The sequence below is a fragment of the Erpetoichthys calabaricus genome, chromosome 9 (genome assembly GCF_900747795.2).
Source record: "Erpetoichthys calabaricus chromosome 9, fErpCal1.3, whole genome shotgun sequence".
In the NCBI taxonomy this organism is placed as follows: Eukaryota; Metazoa; Chordata; class Cladistia; order Polypteriformes; family Polypteridae; genus Erpetoichthys; species Erpetoichthys calabaricus.
This window is the reverse complement of record NC_041402.2, coordinates 182,083,550-182,103,261: the sequence shown is the minus strand read 5'-3', so window position 1 is coordinate 182,103,261 and position 19,712 is coordinate 182,083,550. Positions and strand designations below refer to the sequence as shown.

The following is a 19,712-nucleotide window of genomic DNA, read 5'->3' as shown; positions in this document are numbered from 1 at the left end:
CCCCTCTGCAGACCATCAGAAGATCCAGCCTCTTAATGACATCACTTCCAGTCCTGGTCTCCCTGAAACTGCCTCTTAATGACACCACTTCTGGTTCTGGCTGCCTGACCCCACCTCTTAATGACATCACTTCCAGTCCCGAGCTCACTGAACCCGCCTCTTAATGACATCACTTCCAGTCCTGGTCTCCCTGAACCCACCCCTTAATAACATTACTTCCTGTCCTGCGCTCACTGAACCCACCTCTTAATGACATCACTTCCAGTTCTGGTCTCACTGAACCCGCCTCTTAATGACATCACTTCCAGTCCTGGTCTCCCTGAACCCGCCTTTTAATGAGATCACTTCCTGTCCTGTGCTCACTGACCCCACCTCTTAATGACATCACTTCCTGTCCTGCACTCACTGAACCCACCTCTTAATGACATCACTTCCAGTTCTGGTCTCACTGAACCCGCCTCTTAATGACATCACTTCCAGTCCTGGTCTCCCTGAACTCGCCTTTTAATGAGATCACTTCCTGTCCTGCGCTCACTGAACCCGCCTCTTAATGACATCACTCCCAGTCCTGGTCTCCCTGAACCCACCCCTTAATAACATCACTTCCTGTCCTGCACTCACTGAACCCACCCCTCAATGACATCACTTCCAGTCCTGGTTTCCCTGAACCCGCCTTTTAATGAGATCACTTCCTGTCCTGCGCTCACTGAACCCGCCTCTTAATGACATCATTCCCAGTCCTGGTCTCACTGAACCCACCTCTTAATGACATCACTCCCAGTCCTGGTCTCCCTGAACCCACCCCTTAATAACATCACTTCCTGTCCTGCACTCACTGAACCCACCCCTTAATGACATCACTTCCAGTTCTGGTCTCCCTGAACCCGCCCCTTAATGACATCACTTCCAGTCCTGGTCTCCCAGAGCCCGCCTCCACATGATGTCCTTTCTAGTTTTGTATGTATGCCATCTTTTGTTATACTCCACAGTTCCATTCTGAACTCGTCTCTGTAAAGACGTATTTTTCGCTGCCTTATTTTCAAGTATGCGTGGTGGAATTCCCCAAATCTTGTGCTTTATTACGCTGGGCAAGCAGGCACTTGAATGTTTTCTCGTCTCCATCTCCTGACTTGTGCTCTTCATGGAGCTCCTTGTTGTGTTCTTTTCTCATCATCATGCAGGTTAGCCCACCATACTGTCACAAGACAAGCTGGACCTGCCAAAATTCAGGTGGATTTAGATGACAATCAAGTGACACCCCAGAGAGGTGACCTCCGTTGAAGTAATGGCGGGACTTCTAAAGCCCGTGTGCTGCACCCATGAGATTTTAGGGGTGTCTCATTAAAGGGGGTGAAATTTGTAATAAATTTAGCCCACTTTGCCGAGGTCTGTTTCCACTTTGACATTAAAGTGTCTTTTTCTGCTGATTGATGTCAAAAAAGGCAAATTGAATTCATGTTGTGTAACAAGAAAAAACGTGAAAACTTCCGGGGGGGGGGTGAAGACTTTTTATAGGCGCTGTACCTCACCAGCATTCTGGGGGGCTGCTGCAGAGTTGAGTTGCTGGTCCCCTTAACCTTAGAGGTGTGTTGGCCATCTAGGAAGGACGCCCCCTACTGGCAGATAAAACTCACACAAACAACGGCAGGGGGATTGAGCTGGGGTCCTGGCACGGTAAGGCGCAGCAGCAGCACATGCCAGTGTACACGCCCGCCCTATTTGACACTCTGTTCGTTATTCACTCTCGTCATCTGTGCTCACATTTTTGTGTATTTATGTCAATGTCAGCACACTAATAAAGCGCCTTTGGACTGAGAAAGAGAAGGACAGCAGAAGATGGGGGCACTGGGTGGGGAGTTGTGGGGAGTGGGGGGGTGTGAATAAAAATAGGAGAAATGGTAAAAGTTTAAGGAGGAAAAAAACACAAAAAGTTGAGAAAGTCATCAAAGAGCAAAGCAAATGCGCTGTGCCATTTTCTCCTGTAGCTGGTTTCATTTCCCCCTTGACCGGCTCCCAGCGGGCAGCAGAATTGTCACTCTCAGCGTCAAGTGAGGCAGCTAAGTGACTATCTGTCAGTCACATGGAGAGCCCGCCTGTCCCTTCCAGCACGAGTGCATTGGCACACGGGGCAGGCTCTGTGCTGACGAGCCACCTGGGAGGTGCATGGTGGCTCAGGACATGGCGCTGTATACGTGTGTGTGTGTGTGTGTGTGTGTGTGAGTGTGTGTGTGTGTGTGTGTGTGTGTTCATAACGCCTGAACGCTTAAAGGCCTGGGCATCGGATGGAATTCAGTAAGTGAGAAAAAAAAAATTGTAAAATGAGGTAGGCACATGGTGGGCACGAGGCCGGGAAGGGCCCCTGAATGGCATGCCAGTCTACTGCCCTGGCATATTCCTGTGTAGTAAAGTCACACCGATGCTGACAGGACCGGCCTGCACCTCATCTTACAAGTGAATTACGGAGGAGAGCCCACGGTGTCAGTCTTGATCGACTATATAGCGCCTTTTACGGCAAACCTCATCACAGGGTGCTCTGCAAAGAACACAAGGAGATGACAAAAAAGCAGACCATACAGGACATGTGCCAAGCCTTGGTATTCCTGTTCTAAAATCCCAGACTCCATTCTGCCATTTTCAGATTTCACTTTTTGTATTTTATAAACGTACCTGTCTGTTGTCACACGTGTGCGCATAGGGGACAGCCGAAGGGCTTTGGTGACTGCAGTTCTACTTCAGCTCCAGGGGTTGGCGCTGTGTCTTAATGCCATTCTCATTTCCTCCCTTTGCAGACCAGATGATTGACAGCTAAAACACCTCTGATGTCACTTCCTGTGTCTGTCCCTCCTCCCCCTTGGACCTGCCTCTCCCTGCCAGAAGGACTCCAAGCTGGAAGCTCCGCCATCTTTGTAAGTTCTGTTTTGAACTTGCGTCTGAAAAGACGCTGCTGCGATACGGGGTCACCCGGCTGGTACCCCAAGTCTTTATCGTTGTGTTGATCTTCTCTTGCACTGTCCTTGAATTTGATCATCTTCTGCATTTCAGTTTATTTTAAAATGAGATGGGCAACATGTTAAAGGGCCTGAACGTGTGTGTGTGTGTGTGTGTCTGTGCATGTGAGTATTTATAAAAACACATGAAGGCTTACGTGTGAATTCACATATATGTATGTGTGGAGGCGTGAACACGTAATGAAGGTGCACAGTGTGCGCATGTCTGTGTCTATGAAGGTGCGTATGTGTGAATGCACTGTCTGTGGGTCTGCATGTACGCATGTGCGCCATGTACAGTATGGGTGGCATGTATGAATATTCATGAGACCATCCCCTATGGAGTTACTGTAATTCACGGACTGGGGGACGGCATTCCCTTGCCTATTCAGGACTACAAGATGGATGGACTGGGGGAGACAGTCTTCTACAGCTGTATGGGTCCCTGATACACTAGGATACCAGCATTTGATGCACAAACGCACAGGGCATGCTGGGAACTGTAGTCCAGTTGGGCGGCCCTGTTGGAAATGGCCATCTGTACTTTGAGAAGCCTCCGCCTTACCCTGTCATACAGTGCTGTGGCCCCGGAGGCGCTCCTATGTCTATAATAAAGGGGGACTCCGAGCTGGGAGGTGCAGGAGGAAGGGGAAGAGGAGGAGGAGGACAACAATTGATGGAGGAGATTTTGGAGAAAGTAAAGGTAGGAAAGATCTGTGACTCGTGTGTTTAAGGTACAAACTTTGAATAAAAAGGTCATTTAAACCCGTGACTGGCGCTTGTGTAATTGTGTAGTGTCAAGGGTTTGGGGGTCCTGAGACCACAGTATGTACACATGAGTTTATGTGCATGCATGTATATTTACAGGCATAGATACAGTATACTCTCATTAACATGTACATGATGTTATGTATGCCTGTATGGTGGATGCGCATGTGTGCTTTTTGTATATTTGGATATCGTATGTACCATATGTACAGTATGTATACCGTATGTATGAATGTTTGTGCATGTGAATGTATTGATAGGTGATACATATTTATTTACAGTAATTATGTGGACGCCCTGACTATGGAAGGACCGCAGGAGAGAGTATTTCCAGGACCATCAGAGGGTAGCCCCCATGGTTTCCAGGGGCGCCAGGGGTCATGAGTATAGAAACTCAACCCTGTTGGGGCCCGTGGCCGCCGCTGGCAGAGGGCACATGAACGTTTTCACGGTCCTATTGGGCGGCACCCAGAAGTGCTCCTGGAAGAAGATTGTTGGGCACCTGGAGTCCTACCGGGTGCCCTATAAAAAGGCGCCAGTCACCAGAAGTCATCAGCCAGAGTCGCGAGGCAAAGGGCAAGGCCTGTAGGGAGGACTGAAGGCGACAGTGAAAAGACTTGTGTGGAGTGCAGAGGAAAGCAAATCGTGACGAGAATTCGTGTCCTGCCTGCCTGTGTCAGGGCCGTAGACACGTGGGCATCACATTGTATGTGAAAGTTTGAATGTAAGAATGATATCTGTCCATATGACACTGTGTGCGTGTGTAAGTATATCTTATATTATGATATTCAGAACACGTATCTGTAGTTATGTATGAATATGTATAGGAGATATGCGTGATTGTATACATTAAGGTATTTACGTCAGTATGTGTGCACAGTAGCTGTGTGTACTAAACTATGGCTGCATGTACAGCACGTAGGTTGGCACAGCAGTACTGCTTCACGTCTGCACGTATGTACGTATGTTCAGTATGCCCGGTATGTCATGATACACCGCACACTCAGTGACGCACGTATCCACGTAATGTCTGCGTATTTCAGTGCTTGATGAAGTGACTTACGTCACGTATGTACACACACGCGTCTATACGCACACTTCTGACACCTTGAAATGCTCAGACGACGTCCGTTTCTCGTCCTGTTTCAGGTGTACTCCATAGGCGAGGCCCAACCCGGGCCTGCGAATTTCTGCCTCCCTGCGCCGCTTTGTTTCCCGTATTAACGAGTCAGCGAAGCTCCTTGAGCCGTCCTCGTGACAGACGCTACATTTCCATTTAGAGCCGGGCACCCCATTCCAATTGCCAGTGGGAGTCGGAGGCCAGCCTGCTCCCGTGAGCGCCGTGGCGGCCAATTACAGCGGCATTAGGAGCAAATCGCTGCCGATGTTTCCTGAGCTGAGCCAAATTGCAGAGGAACTATGCAAAATAACAACTGCGCGCATTTAAATGGAAACCTTTACCAGACAAATCATGATACAATAACTAATCTCGGCCCGCGGCTCTCCCCGGACCCCATCTTCTCTTCCTTTTAACTAAACACTGAAATTGACTTTGAGTTTGGAAGTTTCCGCCTCAGCGCTTTGTGCAAATGAATGAAGTGACAGCAAGAAGGTCCATTTGTGTTCCTTGATTACATCGATAACAAACGTCGGCTTCGGGCGCCGCCTGACAGCTTTAGAGATTCAGCGCGTTAAAAGACAATAAACTCGGTGGGCTTCTGGAGACTTTCACCCACCGGGTGCTCCAGTGTCCAGGCCCTGCTGTCTGCTAGCTGGACCTCCATAACATAAGAGCCCGGCCACCCAAAAGCAGGACCCTCACAAAATAACACCCTGCTGTCCGCCAGCTGGACCCTCACAACATGAGACCCCTTGCTGCCAACCAGCTTGCCCTCATAATACTGCTGTCCATAAGCTGGACCTCCATAACATAAAAGGCCTGCTATACACAAGGTGGACCCCCATAAAACCACAAGCCTGCTGTCCACCAGCTGGCCCTTCATCATTGTGTAAATCCTAAGTGTCCATCAGCTGGACCTCTATAATATAAAAGCCCACCTACTCAAAACTAGGACCCTCACAAAATAACACCTTGTCGTCCATCACAACATGAGAGCCCTGCAGCCCACAAGCTGGACCTCCATAACATAGGAGGCCTGCTATACACAAGGTGGACCCCCATAAAACCAGTAGGTAGATCGTCACAACATGATGGCCATGCTGTCCACCAGCTGGACCTTCATTACTGTGTAAATCCTGCTGTCTATTAGATGGACCTCCATAACATAAGAGACCTGCTACTCAAAAGCAGAACCCTCACAAAATAACACCTTGTCTTCTATCAGCTGGACCACCACAACATGAGAGCCCGGGTGTCCTCAGCTGGACCTTATAATGCTGCTGTCTATAAACTGGTCCTTCATAACCTGCAATACACAAGCTGGACCCCCATTTAATTCTACTTCTGACCACCAGCTTGCCCTTCATAACCTCATAACCCTGCTATCCATCAGCTAGTCCTTCACTCCATAAAAGCTCTGCTGTCCACAAGATGGACCCAGATTTAGTAAGAATTCTGCTCTCTATCAGCTGCACCCTCACAACGTAAGAACCAAGCTGTCCTCGAGCTGGACCCTCATAAAATAACAACCCCACCTTCCACTAGGTAGATTGTCACAACATGAAGGCCCTGGAGGGCCCTGCTGTCCACCGGCTGGTCCTTTATCACTGTGTAAATCCTAACTGTCCATCAGCTGGACCTCCATAACATACAATGCCGCCTTCAACCTTCATAACATCTCATCTTACTGTACTTCTCCACCAGGTGTGATCACCAGACACGCTGACCTCTGAATTCTTTTAACTGGGCCACCCTATCTTTAATAAGTGGACCACCAGTATGTAACCAATGTGAAAAACAACATGTGGTCAATGCGCCACTGTGTTCCATTGGCCGCAGGTACATCTCAGTGACACACATGTTATGGAGGGCTAGCTGATGGACAGCGGGGTTATAAGGTTATGAAGGTCCAGCTTGTGGACAGTAGGGAGTCTTGTGTTGTGATGGTCCAGCTGATGGATGTCATTGATGTCAGGTCTGTTTTCCGTGTTCAGGCACATTTAGTGATCACACTGTCCCCAAATGCTACTGGGCACACCTCTTCCAAGCGGGCCTGGGCACGTTATGGTAGGCCTGACACAGAGTGATCACACTAGTCACACTCAGGGGGAGAGGGGGTACATGGAGGACAAACGTGCCAGTGCCAGTTTGAGTATACCCGAAGTCCTGGGGTGTACCTGGTGGGTCTCCTCAGCTCAGCTTCAAGAGCTGCTCTGTCCTTCTTGTACTGTGGTGCCCAGAACTGCACACAATACTCCAGACGAGGTCTCACTATAGTGGTATATAGTCTGAGCATAACATCTCATCCATTCATCCATCCATTTTCCAAACCTACTATCCTTTCATAGAACTGTGTAGTCTAAGCATGATGTCCCATAACATACACATGGTATCTCCTCAAGTGCTGCTCTGTCTTTCTTGTAGTGTGGTGACCTGAACTCCCCAAAGAATTCCAGATGCAGTCTTACTAGTGTGTATTATAGTCTGAGTATAATAGTCCTATCCATCCATCCATCCATCCATCCATCCATCCATCCATCCATCCATCCATCCATCCAGAACTGTGCAGTCTAAGCATAACATCCCATAATGTCCACTCGGTTGCTCTCCCCTCTGCACAGTTTCAGGTGCTGCTCAGCTGTCTTCCTTGTGGTGTGGAGGCCAGATGTTCACAGAGTCCTCCAGATGTGGTCTCACCCTAACCCTGACCCTCTGCTGTTATGCCCCCCCCCCTCCCCAGTTTCTAGGCTGTCACCTCACTTCTTATTTGCTCACAGCTTAGACGATGACAATGATGTGTCAACATGAACCCCCAAATCCATTTCAGAGTTTGCTTCGTGTAGGCCAGCGTCTCCCATCTTGTACTGATAATTGATGTTCCTTTTCTCTTGGCCTGGACCATCAAGCCTCATTTGATACGTTGCATTTTCATAACATCAGATCCATGAAGTGAAACTCCAGACCCCTAAAACCCTGCTAGGTGGGTGTCTGAACGCTACATGCCATATGGGATCTCGCCATGAGATTACAACCCAGAGCATCAGGAATTGGACAGTTATAACTTTAAAGCCCAGACCATTATGGCCTAGACCACGAAAGACCTCATTTGATGAGCCAGACCACCATAAAACATCAGCAACCTGAAATCCATGAAGTGAAATTCCAGACCCCAGAAAGCCTGAAGTCTCTGAGCTGAACTGGATGGAGGTCCGTGCTCGCCATGACACAATCCACCGTGACATCCATACAGCAGACCACCACAACGTTCAGGCCTTGCAACTGCCTCAAGTGGCCCACCGTAGCGTTGCATCCATACATCCAGGCCACTTGGTTTAATGTCAGAGTACCTTAAAAGTCATCAAGACTGCTGCTGTAACGTTACACACCTGAGTACAAATGGCCTAGCAGGATGATGGTGGGCAGTTATATGAACCATGAACGACTGGATTGTGGATAACCATGAAAGCCCTTATTGAACGAGATGGACCACCAGAGCGTCAGCATCCAAAAATCCACAAGGCAGCACTCCAATCCTGCATTCTTATAGAAGGTCCGTCCTGTCCACCAAAATGACATCAAATCACAACTTGAGGGTCCCTCAGCGTGCTACTTGGTAAAAGTATCAGGATCCTTCCAGCTGGATATGCCGGAAGTTTCCATACACTTCACCTCACCATTTATTTATTTGCTAAGAGATTTTGGAACATCTTAACTATTAGCTAAACAAATGGGCCTGATGGCCCCTGGGGCTACTACTCTCACGTGTCAAGTCTCTTGATATTCGTATGTCACCCTGACATTAGGGCCTGGCAGAAACGTAGGCCGCCATCACTGTAAAAAAAAAAAAAAGACCCTGAACCCCACAGCGGGGACCTCCAAATCACCTCATTCAGCGAGTTGGAACGTTCCAGGAAATGGAATAACAAAGATCCTAAGATGGTGGGTCACACCAGGAATTAAGAATTACATTCCACTAGCAAGGCGTTCGGGACCCTCTAAGGCCCATCCAGCAGCCTGCTGTCCACCTGACAGCAAACAGAGAAGTCGTCAGTCCATCGAAATCTTTGTGCTGGTGCCTTTGCATATCCTACCTACTACGCTATCCTTATATTGACCAATATCAGTGATGATGAGTAAAACCAAAGCCATCAATCAACAAAGCACAGAAAACTAAGGAAAAGTGTGCAGCGCCATACAAGCACGGTCAAAGAGTCAGCTGACTGCCCCCCCCAAGCCCCCCACCACCAAGGCCAGCATGGCTTGATCTGTATTCCTGATTAAACTGTACGACTTGCTCTCTCTCTCTCTCTCTCTTTTTAAATACAAGAAACAGTTGAAGAGACAAATTGTTTCTAGCGCTGTATCAATGCATTTCATTTAGACCTCCCCGCAGGAGGGCCCGGCCCCAAATGTCATCCTGAAAGAAACGAAAAGATAAAAATATGCCAGGGAGAAAAAGTAGAATATTGGAGGCAAATGGGCCGTGAACTGAAGCATCATGTTGAAACACAGAGCCGGCTTGCCGGCTTTATTCACTCGGCCGATATTGTTGTGCTCCGGGTGGCTGAATGCGCTCTTTGACGAAAGGCTGCAGCATGAACTTAAAGCAAGTAAATTTCTATCTTTCTGCACATTTGCTGCCTCATTGCTCCTGAATTGAGTCTCCAAGAGCAGGAAGAAAAGACAGAGAAGGACGTGGAAGAGAAAAAGACGGAGAGAGCGAGAGAGAGAGGGAGAGGGAGAGGGAGAGAGAGAGAGAGAGGGGCCAGACGAGCCCAGCCATCTGTTTTGGGAAATTACTGCGAGGAAGGAGCGTCGATTAAAAAAGGGAAAAAAAACGGCAAAGACGACTGGAGGAACAAGGGTGAAAACGAAAGGGGAGAGGGGATGCGAGGGGACATTTGGAAAACCGCTTCATCCAATTCAAGGGAAAAAGAAGTAAAAAGGCTGCCTCAGAGTCCCGGGTTCAAACCATAGACTGGGTGGGATTGACACATTCCCTCCGTGTTCTTTGCTGGGGGCTCCAGCTTTTCTTGGTAGAGAATCCAGACTGTGCCCTGCCAAGGACTGCTTGGTTTCTGTCTCGTGCCCAGTGCTGCCAGGATAGACCCCCCACATAACAAAGTGTGGCATACTGGACTTTGGACCTTAAATCCCACTACTAACCCTGCGTGACCCTGAGCAAGTCACATGACCTGCCTGAGCGTCAAAGAAAAAGACAACAGAAGTTGAACCAATTGTATGGCACCCTCAGTGATTTATTAATAAAAGGAGACAGAGAGTAGGGGGCACATCCTCATGACTCTGTAAGGGGATGTATGGTGAAAGGCACTATATAAATAAGAAATGACGGAGGGGATTTAACTTTATTCAAGTGCCTCATATTTACTTCATCAGGGCGACTCAACTGCCACCCACAACACACAGGCTGAATACAGAGACACCCCCAAAAGACCCCAAAGGGGGCATAGTGGTGAAGGATCTGGACATCACAGTCTGAGGTTGTGAGTTCAGAGCCCACTACTGACATGGTGTGACCCCGAGCAAGTCACTTCACCGGCCTGTGCTCCAATTGAAAAAGAAACAAACAAAACAAAAGAAATGGAAACAAATGTATCTTAAATGTTGTAAGTCACCCCGGATAAGAGTGTCAGCCAAATAATAATAATAATAGATAAATTAATAAATCAAAGAATACTGAGTGTAGTGGGCATATTTTTAGGCTGGAGCCTTAAAACACCTGAGCAACACTCGGTGCAAGGCAGGAAACATCAATATACAGACAGGGCAGCTTCCCATTATAGGGCTATAATCATATAATTTAATATAATCCACCTTCCACCTTAATAAAAAGATAATGAATTTTAATCTTAACCTTAAAAAAGGATTCTAACAGATGGCACATCACAAACATTAATCCTGCTTATACAAAGCCCATACAAAATGGCATATAACAGAGACTTATGCATTGCAGTTGTCATTTGAACAGGTGGCGCATGACAAATATTAGAAGTAATGCACTTCATTACTACAAATGGTTGTGATGTGCCATTTGTTGGAATGACAAATGCAATGCATTTTATTACTACATGTATTACAAAACACATTCCAACAGATGGTGCACAACAAATGTAGCTGAGGTCTATGTTGATTACTGAGATTTCAACCTCTCTTAGGTGGGTAGCAGAGCTAATATAATATAATATAATATAATATAATATAATATAATATAATATAATATAATAAATGGAAAAGTGTCTGTGTGACTTTGTATCTGTGTATCCATTCAGTTACTATATTCCTGTCATTCCAACAAGTGACGCATCACACATATTAACAGTGCTTTTATGAATTCCAAATTCCATATAACAGACACATACTCATTGCATTTGTCATACTCAATACAATCAACACCTAAAAAGTGTAAGAAAGAAATAAAGAGTAAAGGGAGAAGTGTAAGAAAGAAAGAAAGAAAGAAAGAAAGAAAGAAAGAAAGAAAGAAAGAAAGAAAGAAAGAAAACAAAGGGAGAAGTGTAAGAAAGAAAGAAAAAGAAAGAAGGATGAATGATTAAAGAAAGAAAGAAAGAAAGAAAGAAAGAAAGAAAAAGAAAAATAAGGAAAGAAAGAAATTACAGTCATTGCATGCTCTATAATGATGTCAAATAAAAAAGACACTATAAGAAAGAAAGAAAGAAAGAAAGAAAGAAAGGACAGCCTGGCAGCCACTTTCAGGGGCACCAGTTGCCCGCTGGGCCTCATCTGCCTAATTGACCCTTTGTAGAAGGTGACATTTTATGGTGTGGTGTCACGCCAAGATGTGTCCCCTCCCATGTTGCTCCCGCCGGCGATATTCTGAAACAAAGGGCCCTAAAAGCGAGGCGCGTTTGCCACCAGCTGAGCCTCGCCCGAGTGTTTTCTCCTCTCGCTCCCATGAAATTGGAAATTACGTGCCTCCCTAAGAGGGCCGCGTAGGACAAGCTGCCGTTTGTCATCTCGCGGACCTCCGCCATGCACTCCTGGCCAAGCGCTCCAACTCCAGTTGGGCTTGTGAACTTTAATGGTCGGCCACAACCTGAAGCTGTGATTAAATTTGGGGATATGGGTGGTGGGGGGGGATCCATTGACATCCCCTCTAAACTGTGCTGCCCAGCGGCCAAAGCTGATTTTAGTGCTATTGTTCACTTTCCGATGGTGGCAGGTGGTCCGAGCTGCTTCTCCCAACCACTGGCCTCCATGGAATCCATGGCTGTGGAATTTGGGGACATAAAAGCTCAGCATTATTCCACAGAAAATAAAAGCCAATCAAATGTCACCAACTAATGACACAACTAGCCACACCATACCACCCAAACAGTAACGGCAGACCACCGCAACCCTTTAGGTTAAATGAGGAGGACAAAACCTACTAAATGCAAAGTACTGGAGCCCATGAGAGGTTTGTGCAATGGTGAAAGGCGCTATATAAGATTGGAATAGCCAGTGTTGCATGTTCAAGTTTGATGAATACTTTTAATTAACATTACGACATTAAGAAGATGACTGCCGAGTGGAAAGGTGCTTTATAAATTCAGTTTTGTTTGTTCAGACCCCATCACTTTCCCCCCAGGGTGTCAATTAATGCCCTGCTATACCATAAAACACCTTGTCATGGTGTTCACTGTGGAAAGGCGCTATATACTGTACAATAATTGTTATTCAATCCCCAGTACTAAATTACTGTGTGACCTCAACTGAGTCAGTTCACCTGCCAGTTCACAGCTCCAATTGTAGAACCATAGCAGCAACTGTTCTATACATAAAGCACTCTGGAAAGGCGCTATATACAATACAGCTCATTTATTCATATTTACGTCACCCTGATGTCTCACTAAAATGCCGGTGGCTGACGCACGCTGCTTGGTTGTATTCTTAATAACTGCTTCCTTCAGTTGATCTGTGGCACTGACCTAAATATATAAAGCACTATTTTCAGTATGGAAAGGCGCTATATATATATAACATTTTCTTTGCATCTTTAAATTTGTGTCACCCTTTGTCAGTTAACATGTCAATGTAGAAAAAATGTGCCATATACCCTGAAGGACCCTGGGTTGGTGTTTGCTATGGAAAGGCACTAAATCAAGTAATGTGGTCACTTTAGTCCCCAATGCTGTGTTACCATCAGACCCTAACTGAGTGAGCTCCCCCTCCAGCTGTGATCTGTGGGGCACTATAAACAGCACCAGGCATACCTGCCAGTGTAGGTGGAGGACCCCCTACTGACCAGTGGCCTTTTAAAGACACCGGGGGGATAAGAAGTTAAAAAACAGCATGCTGTCTTACCTTGGGGTTTTCCAGAATGCCCGATTCATAGCTACAAAATAAAAGAAAGCAGAAATATTAGTAAAGACTGGCACAGCTGGCATCAAGAGGTGGCAAAGTCACACCGGCAGAGAGCAGGTGAAAGGTGCTATATAATATCCAGATGGATTGGTAGAGAGTGGCACTGGCAAATCATCAGCTCCACCTAACGAGGTCCATGGAAGTTTGAATTGAAAGGGGAGACCATAAAGCCAATTAGGCAATCAATCAAGGAAGTGACGGTGTATATAGCGCCTTTCACGGCACCACAAACCTGTCCAACCACCCTATGGCAGTAAGCTAGTGGGTCCACTAGCTCTAACACTTTGAAATACTCAACCCCCAACTCTTACGTTTACCCTAGTGGGGGGTATAGGTTTGGGCTTCATGAAAGTTCACTAAAGTGCCCTCCTGGTACTCAGATTGTGCTATGACTGGATGGCAAACTTCAGAGTTTTGGTAACAGACCCCTGGTACACCCCTGCCCCAACCTGTTACACCAACCTTGGCACACTGGCACTGTGGCTAATACAGGCCTGCACAACATTGTCATGCCAATGGGTCCGGGCAAACGTGCTCCTCACATTGTGGATAATCATCATTACCACTAATCAGTCTGTAGTTTATGTAGTGCCTTTCAAATGTAATCCCTGCCCTGACGTATGCCATTTCAGTTTATATAGCACACTAGCAGTTAACTGAACACCATTAATCCAGATGTTATATAGTGCCTTTCAGGCTCAATGGATAAACAGCATGTCAGTAATCTATCTGTACTTTATATAGTGCCTTTCAGGTCTTACTCTGCCCTAGAGATATGCCATCTCAATTTTCTACATTGCAATTAGTAATTCATTTTCTAATAAACTACCATTAATCAGTTTTTATTATATAGCGCCTTTCAGACATAATCTATTCCCCAAATCTTTGCCACCAATCCATATTTCTTTTAAATAAACATAACACTCTCAAACCCGCTGAATCAAATTCAGGGTGGCAAGCTGCCCATAGACCTTCAGGCGCAAATCGGGAGCCAACCCTGGGTGGGAGGCCCGTTAATCACCGGACCCCCATAGGCACACAGCTGATTTGCTATTGTGTCTCTTTCAAATTTTGAAGCAAAGTGGGCACAACAACAATAAATAAATAAATAAATAAATAAGAAAGGTGTTCACCTGATGTGCATTAAATTGGCATCCATGCTCCATGGATCTTTAGGTGTGACTGGCACTGCAATGCCATGTTTCTGTGGGCACAGAAAGAAAGAAAAGCAGGTAAATGAGCAGCACGTCTACATGAAAAGGAGGACCACCAGCTCCTTTCACAGCGTACTCTTAGTGAATCTCCATATAGCGCCTTTCACCTTACATGAGCAGCCATCCATTTACTAAATTGAACCCTGGGAGGGGTGCCAGTACACCATGAGGCCTACACACTCACACACACCCACCCACTAAGCATGTTATTGGGATGTGGGGGCAAAAATGATAAATTGGGCTTGGCGGAGGGAGACATGCAGCATACACAGATGGGTGAGAATGACAAAGGGGTCTCTGGGAGTTGGCAGCACATCTTTTCTTTATATAGTGCCTTTCGTGCTAAAGCCCCTTCCAGGCTCCTTCAGCTCAGCAGCATCATTCATTCATTCGTTCGTTCATATACAGTAGTGCCTTTCATGGATGAATTCAGCACACCGCTGAGCCATCTGCACTCTTATATTGTGCCATACAGGGCTAAAGGGGGGCCCAGACATGTATGGACAGCATGCCACTCCTCAGTCGGTCCTTCATATAGCGCCTTTCAGATCTAAACCTATGCCGTATTTAAAAGTCTTCACTTTATTGAGGCTTTTGAAACAATTCTGTTTGGACTGCAGAACAGGGTGAGGTATGCCCATTGTGCCCAACTGGCACTTAGGGCAGCAATAAAGTTCACCCTCCCATGTCTATCCTTGGCCAGCCTCTCCACGGCTCCTTCAGGCTCTGCAGCTCCTTTCCAACTGTACACCTCCATGTTGTTTTTGGGTGCCCCCTTCTTCTTCTGGTGTCTTCTGGTGTCCAGTGTAGAGCAGTTTTGGTGATGGAACCCCTATGTGGCCTATCCCTCCTCCTCCTCCATCGCTTTGTCATCAGAATGCCACTGGGCAAGGAGTTCTTGGTTGGAAAAAGTTGTGTGAAAGGACGACAGTTCGGCAATGTCGCACCCCACTGCTCTCCGGCGCTCGGTCCATACAGCAGAGCTGACGGGACACAACTCTTTTGGTGTGAATGGTGTACTGAGCTCATCTGCAGACCACCACCTGCCTCAAACACCTAAAAGGCTATGCTGGTGGGAGCTAGGTACAGTATGCGCTCCTGGAAGGACCACCCAAGCCTAATTAGAGGGGCTTAGGCTTTGGGCCAACAACCCAGCCTTGTGAAAAAAACAATTATGTTCCAGAAATGGCCACAAAGGGTCCCTTTACACCCGCGTTTGGAGGGCGCAGCACCCTTACTTCATATAAGACCTGTCAGGCTTCATTGACCCTTAAGCATTTCAGATGAATCAGTCAGTACTTTATATAGCGCCTTTGTGTATAACTGCCTCTGTAAAGTCTGTCCTTCACCAGCCTTCAATTCAAACAGCGCCCTCTGCAGTTCACGTTTGTCTAATCGGATTTCCATAAACACAATGCCGCTTCTCAGTCTTAATGTTATATAGCGCTTTCATGACACAATCTGATCATCAAGGAGCCCTCCACACTTTATACAGTGCCTTTTGTGTCTAATGCCGTTCTGAAATACTGTACGCCATTTACTGTACTTAATATTCCATTTCCTTATCTGTTAATGTTTCCCTGTGTTCATTTTGGAGAACACAGCACCATCCAGCAGCCTACTTTATATAGCGCCTTTTGGGCCCAATCCACTATAAGCCATTTCACATGCATGCTATTCATGAATGTGTACTCCATATAGTGCCTTTCATGTCTACAGTACATCATTTACCACTCTTCAATTTCTATAGCGCCTTTTGCTCTTAACTTTTTCCCATATTGCTTTCGGTAAACACGGCACCAGTGCTCAGTCTTTATTTTATTTGGCACCTTTTAGGGTTAATCCATTATAAAAAGTTCTACAGTGACAGCATTCCATTACTCGTGTTGTACTTTATATATAGTGCCTTTGCAGGTCTAACCCCATCCACCATTGAGCAGCTGTTGACAGCTCATTTTCTTCTAAACTGCTTTCAATGAGTGAAGCACCCTGTACCCATCTTTATTTTATTTGGCACATTTCATGGCCCCTGTGACCCTGTGTTAGGATATAGCGGGTTGGATAATGGATGGACATTTCATGGCATTAGTGTTTGAGTCAAAAAGCCCATCATTAGCCAATCTGCACTCCATATAGTGCCTTTCATGTCTAATGCCCTCCTAAAGTACACCACTAACTGGTCATCAATGTACTTTACGCTGTTAGCACCTGACTTTCTCTTAAACTGTCTTAAGTGAAGAGAACGTCATGAATGAATCTTAATATATATAGCGCCTTTCGGGCTTAATGCCTTCCAAAGCCTATTGGATGAAAAGAATGCCACTAATCAGTCTTGATGTTCAGCATGCCTACCATAACATTCCCAAACTGGCGTAATCGATTTCATGCTGGAAGGGGCTCAGAGACCACCTTGACAGCTTCAGGTGCAAGACAGGAGCCAATGCTGGATCACCAGCAGACCCTCGCAAACACACGGCCATGGAGGGTCACTTGGTGATAAGGGAGGAAAACAGAAAACCTGGAAGGAAAACCCAAGGACCCTGGAGAAAATGGCAAGAAGAGCAGAGCCCGGGGGGAAGGTGGTGGAAGTGCCATCAGGCTGGAAGTTCTGTGTGACTCTGAAAAGGCGCTATATAATAGGAAGATAGATAGATAGATAGATAGATAGATAGATAGATAGATAGATAGATAGATAGATAGATAGATAGATCAGTGGCGCAGTGGTAGTGCTGCTGCTTTGCAGTAAGGAGACTGTGGAAGATTGTGGGTTTGCTTCCCGGTTCCTCCCTGTGTGGATAGCACTTTGAGTACTGGGAAAAACGCTATATAAATGTAATGAATTATTATTATTATAGATAGATAGATAGAAGTGAAAGGTACTATATAATACACTCTATCTATTATATAGCACCTTTCACATCTATCTATCCATCTATCACAGCCTTTCCCCTATCTATCTATCTATCTATCTATCTATCTATCTATCTATCTATCTATCTATCTATCTATCTATCTATCTATCATATAGTGCCTTTCATATCTATCTATCTACTATCTATCTATCTATTATATAGTGCCTTTCATATCTATCTATCTATCTATCTATCTATCTATCTATCTATCTATCTATATACCATAGTGTCACATTTGCTTAGCTATTGATATGAAAGGCACTATATAATGAACAGACAGATGTGTAAGGCACTATATATCACAGAGAGCTATGAAAGGTGCACTATAAATGATCATAGGGACTGAACAGGTGGGTACGGTGCTCTGACCCTCTGCTGACCCAGGAGGTGCCCACTGGCACTTTGACCTGAAGTGTTCCTGTAAACTCATTAAGCTGGTGAGGGGTGGGGGTAGCGGGGGGCCGCCACTGGTTCTTCTTCCCTAAACACACCTGCCTGGCAGACTTTTCCTTTTTTTTTTGGCCTCTCGGCTCATTAGTTTTCTGTCAGGCCTCAGAGGTCACTCAGTGACCAGACTTTGAGCCTCTGGCCTGCAGCCCCCATCTTAAGGAGGCCGTTGGTCTCACTACTCTGCTCATTTAGATGAAGACCATGCTAGATGTGGGAAGATGCTGATCACGAAAGGCACTTTATCAGTTTATCTGCCTGCTATGCTATTTCACATTCCTCAAAGAGTTCCATCAGAAGCCCCCCCCCCCCCATACAGTTGCCCCCCATTCTCAGGCATTGGCTGTAATGAAGTTGGCTGTTGTCTTTTTATTTGACTCTTATGATATGAAATGAAATGAAAGAAAGCAGAAAAAGTGTCAAAGCAGAGATGTGGGGGGCAGGAATCGGGGGTGTGTGTGTGTGTGTGTGTGGGGGGGGGGGGGGTAAAGAAAAAAACGCAAAAGAAAAGAGCAGAGCAGAGCTGTCCAGCGCCTCAGCGGGGGGCACCGTGATTGCAACACGTCTTAAATGGTCCTGCATAATCTGCGGCACAATATCAGAGTGAAAGGAGAAGAAACAATCTGCCCACCCGCCTGCCTGTCCACCTGGTGACTCCGGCCCACTCCGAGACGGGGGAGGTGGGAGGGGGGCGTGTGTTCTATGATATGCCGACTGGCCGGCACACGGTAATCAGAGACCCCAATAATTATCAGGAAAAAAAAGGAAATGAGGCATCCAACGTGTGATGGCTGGGGAAACGAGTGTCGGCGAAATGAGAGAAAAAATAAATCAAAGGATCTGAGGGGTACCAAAAAGAAGACCCCATCTGAAAATGTCAGTGCTCTTGATGAAGAACTGCAGCTCAAACGTGTACGAGATGAAATAAATTAAACTGATAAGTGGTGTGAAAGGCACTATACAACTGATGAAAGGGGGATAAGAAGGATGAAAAAGACGATAGATAGATAGATAGATAGATAGATAGATAGATAGATAGATAGATAGATAGATAGATAGATAGATAGATAGATAGGAAAGGCACTATATGATAGAAACACAAATGAATTGCTGTGAAAGGCACTATATAACAGAGGGCACAGGTGTTAGATAGATTATATATCCTCTCAATAGACACCACATACTATAGATTAATATGAAAGGCACCCTATAATGTATAGTGACACATAGATAAGGTCGTATATAGTAAATCTAGTAGGATGGGTATAACAGGCTCCATTAAATATTAAAACGCTTAATAAACCATCAGAAATGTAAGAGAAATCCTCGCAGGTTAATGGGGGTTCAAACGACATGTCTGTATAGTCCGTTCGTCCATCAGCCCCTCAGACCCGCGAGTGAAGCGCACTTGATTGCTGCACGCGGCCGCAGAGCTCGTCCACCGCTGGCCCGCAGCGCCCCTATCGGCAGATGACGGTATGATCCTCATCTCCACTTTGTGTAACACGCACGCTGCGATCCCAGCCAGTACTTGAGCGTCACATTTGAAAATGCGTCTTGATCACAACACATCATCGCGTAAATCGAGAACCTGGTGAAGGCACTTTGGATGCCCCAAATGGTCAAAGTGGTCCAGGTTAAAACTCAGTGCAATACCTTTCACATCTTACATAGTGTCTTGGATTTCTATGTAATCTATAGCTCTTTTTTGTTTGCCTATCATTTCTAGTGCCTTTCATGCCTATTTGATATCTATATATTTCATGCATGCATATATAAGATATGTGACCTCTTAAATTTAAAAACACCCTTTACAGTGCATATCTGTTATTTAGTACCTTTTAGATGTCTCTGTCATACAGTTCATTTTTACATCTATCTT

At 45.9% G+C, this 19,712-nt stretch overlaps 1 protein-coding gene across 7 annotated transcripts in view; it reads right to left on the bottom strand.

Annotated features, from left to right (window-relative positions):
• ass1 (argininosuccinate synthase 1) overlaps positions 1 to 19,712 on the bottom strand; it is a 136,589-nt gene that overhangs the window by 85,458 nt on the left and 31,419 nt on the right. For all 7 annotated transcript variants that reach the window (XM_028808541.2, XM_028808542.2, XM_028808539.2 and 4 more), the window contains exons 7-8: positions 14,391 to 14,461; positions 13,198 to 13,228 (exon numbers count right to left, since the gene is read on the bottom strand). In XM_028808541.2, coding sequence (XP_028664374.1) covers positions 13,198 to 13,228; positions 14,391 to 14,461 — 102 coding nt within the window. The remainder of the gene's footprint in view (positions 1 to 13,197; positions 13,229 to 14,390; positions 14,462 to 19,712) is intronic.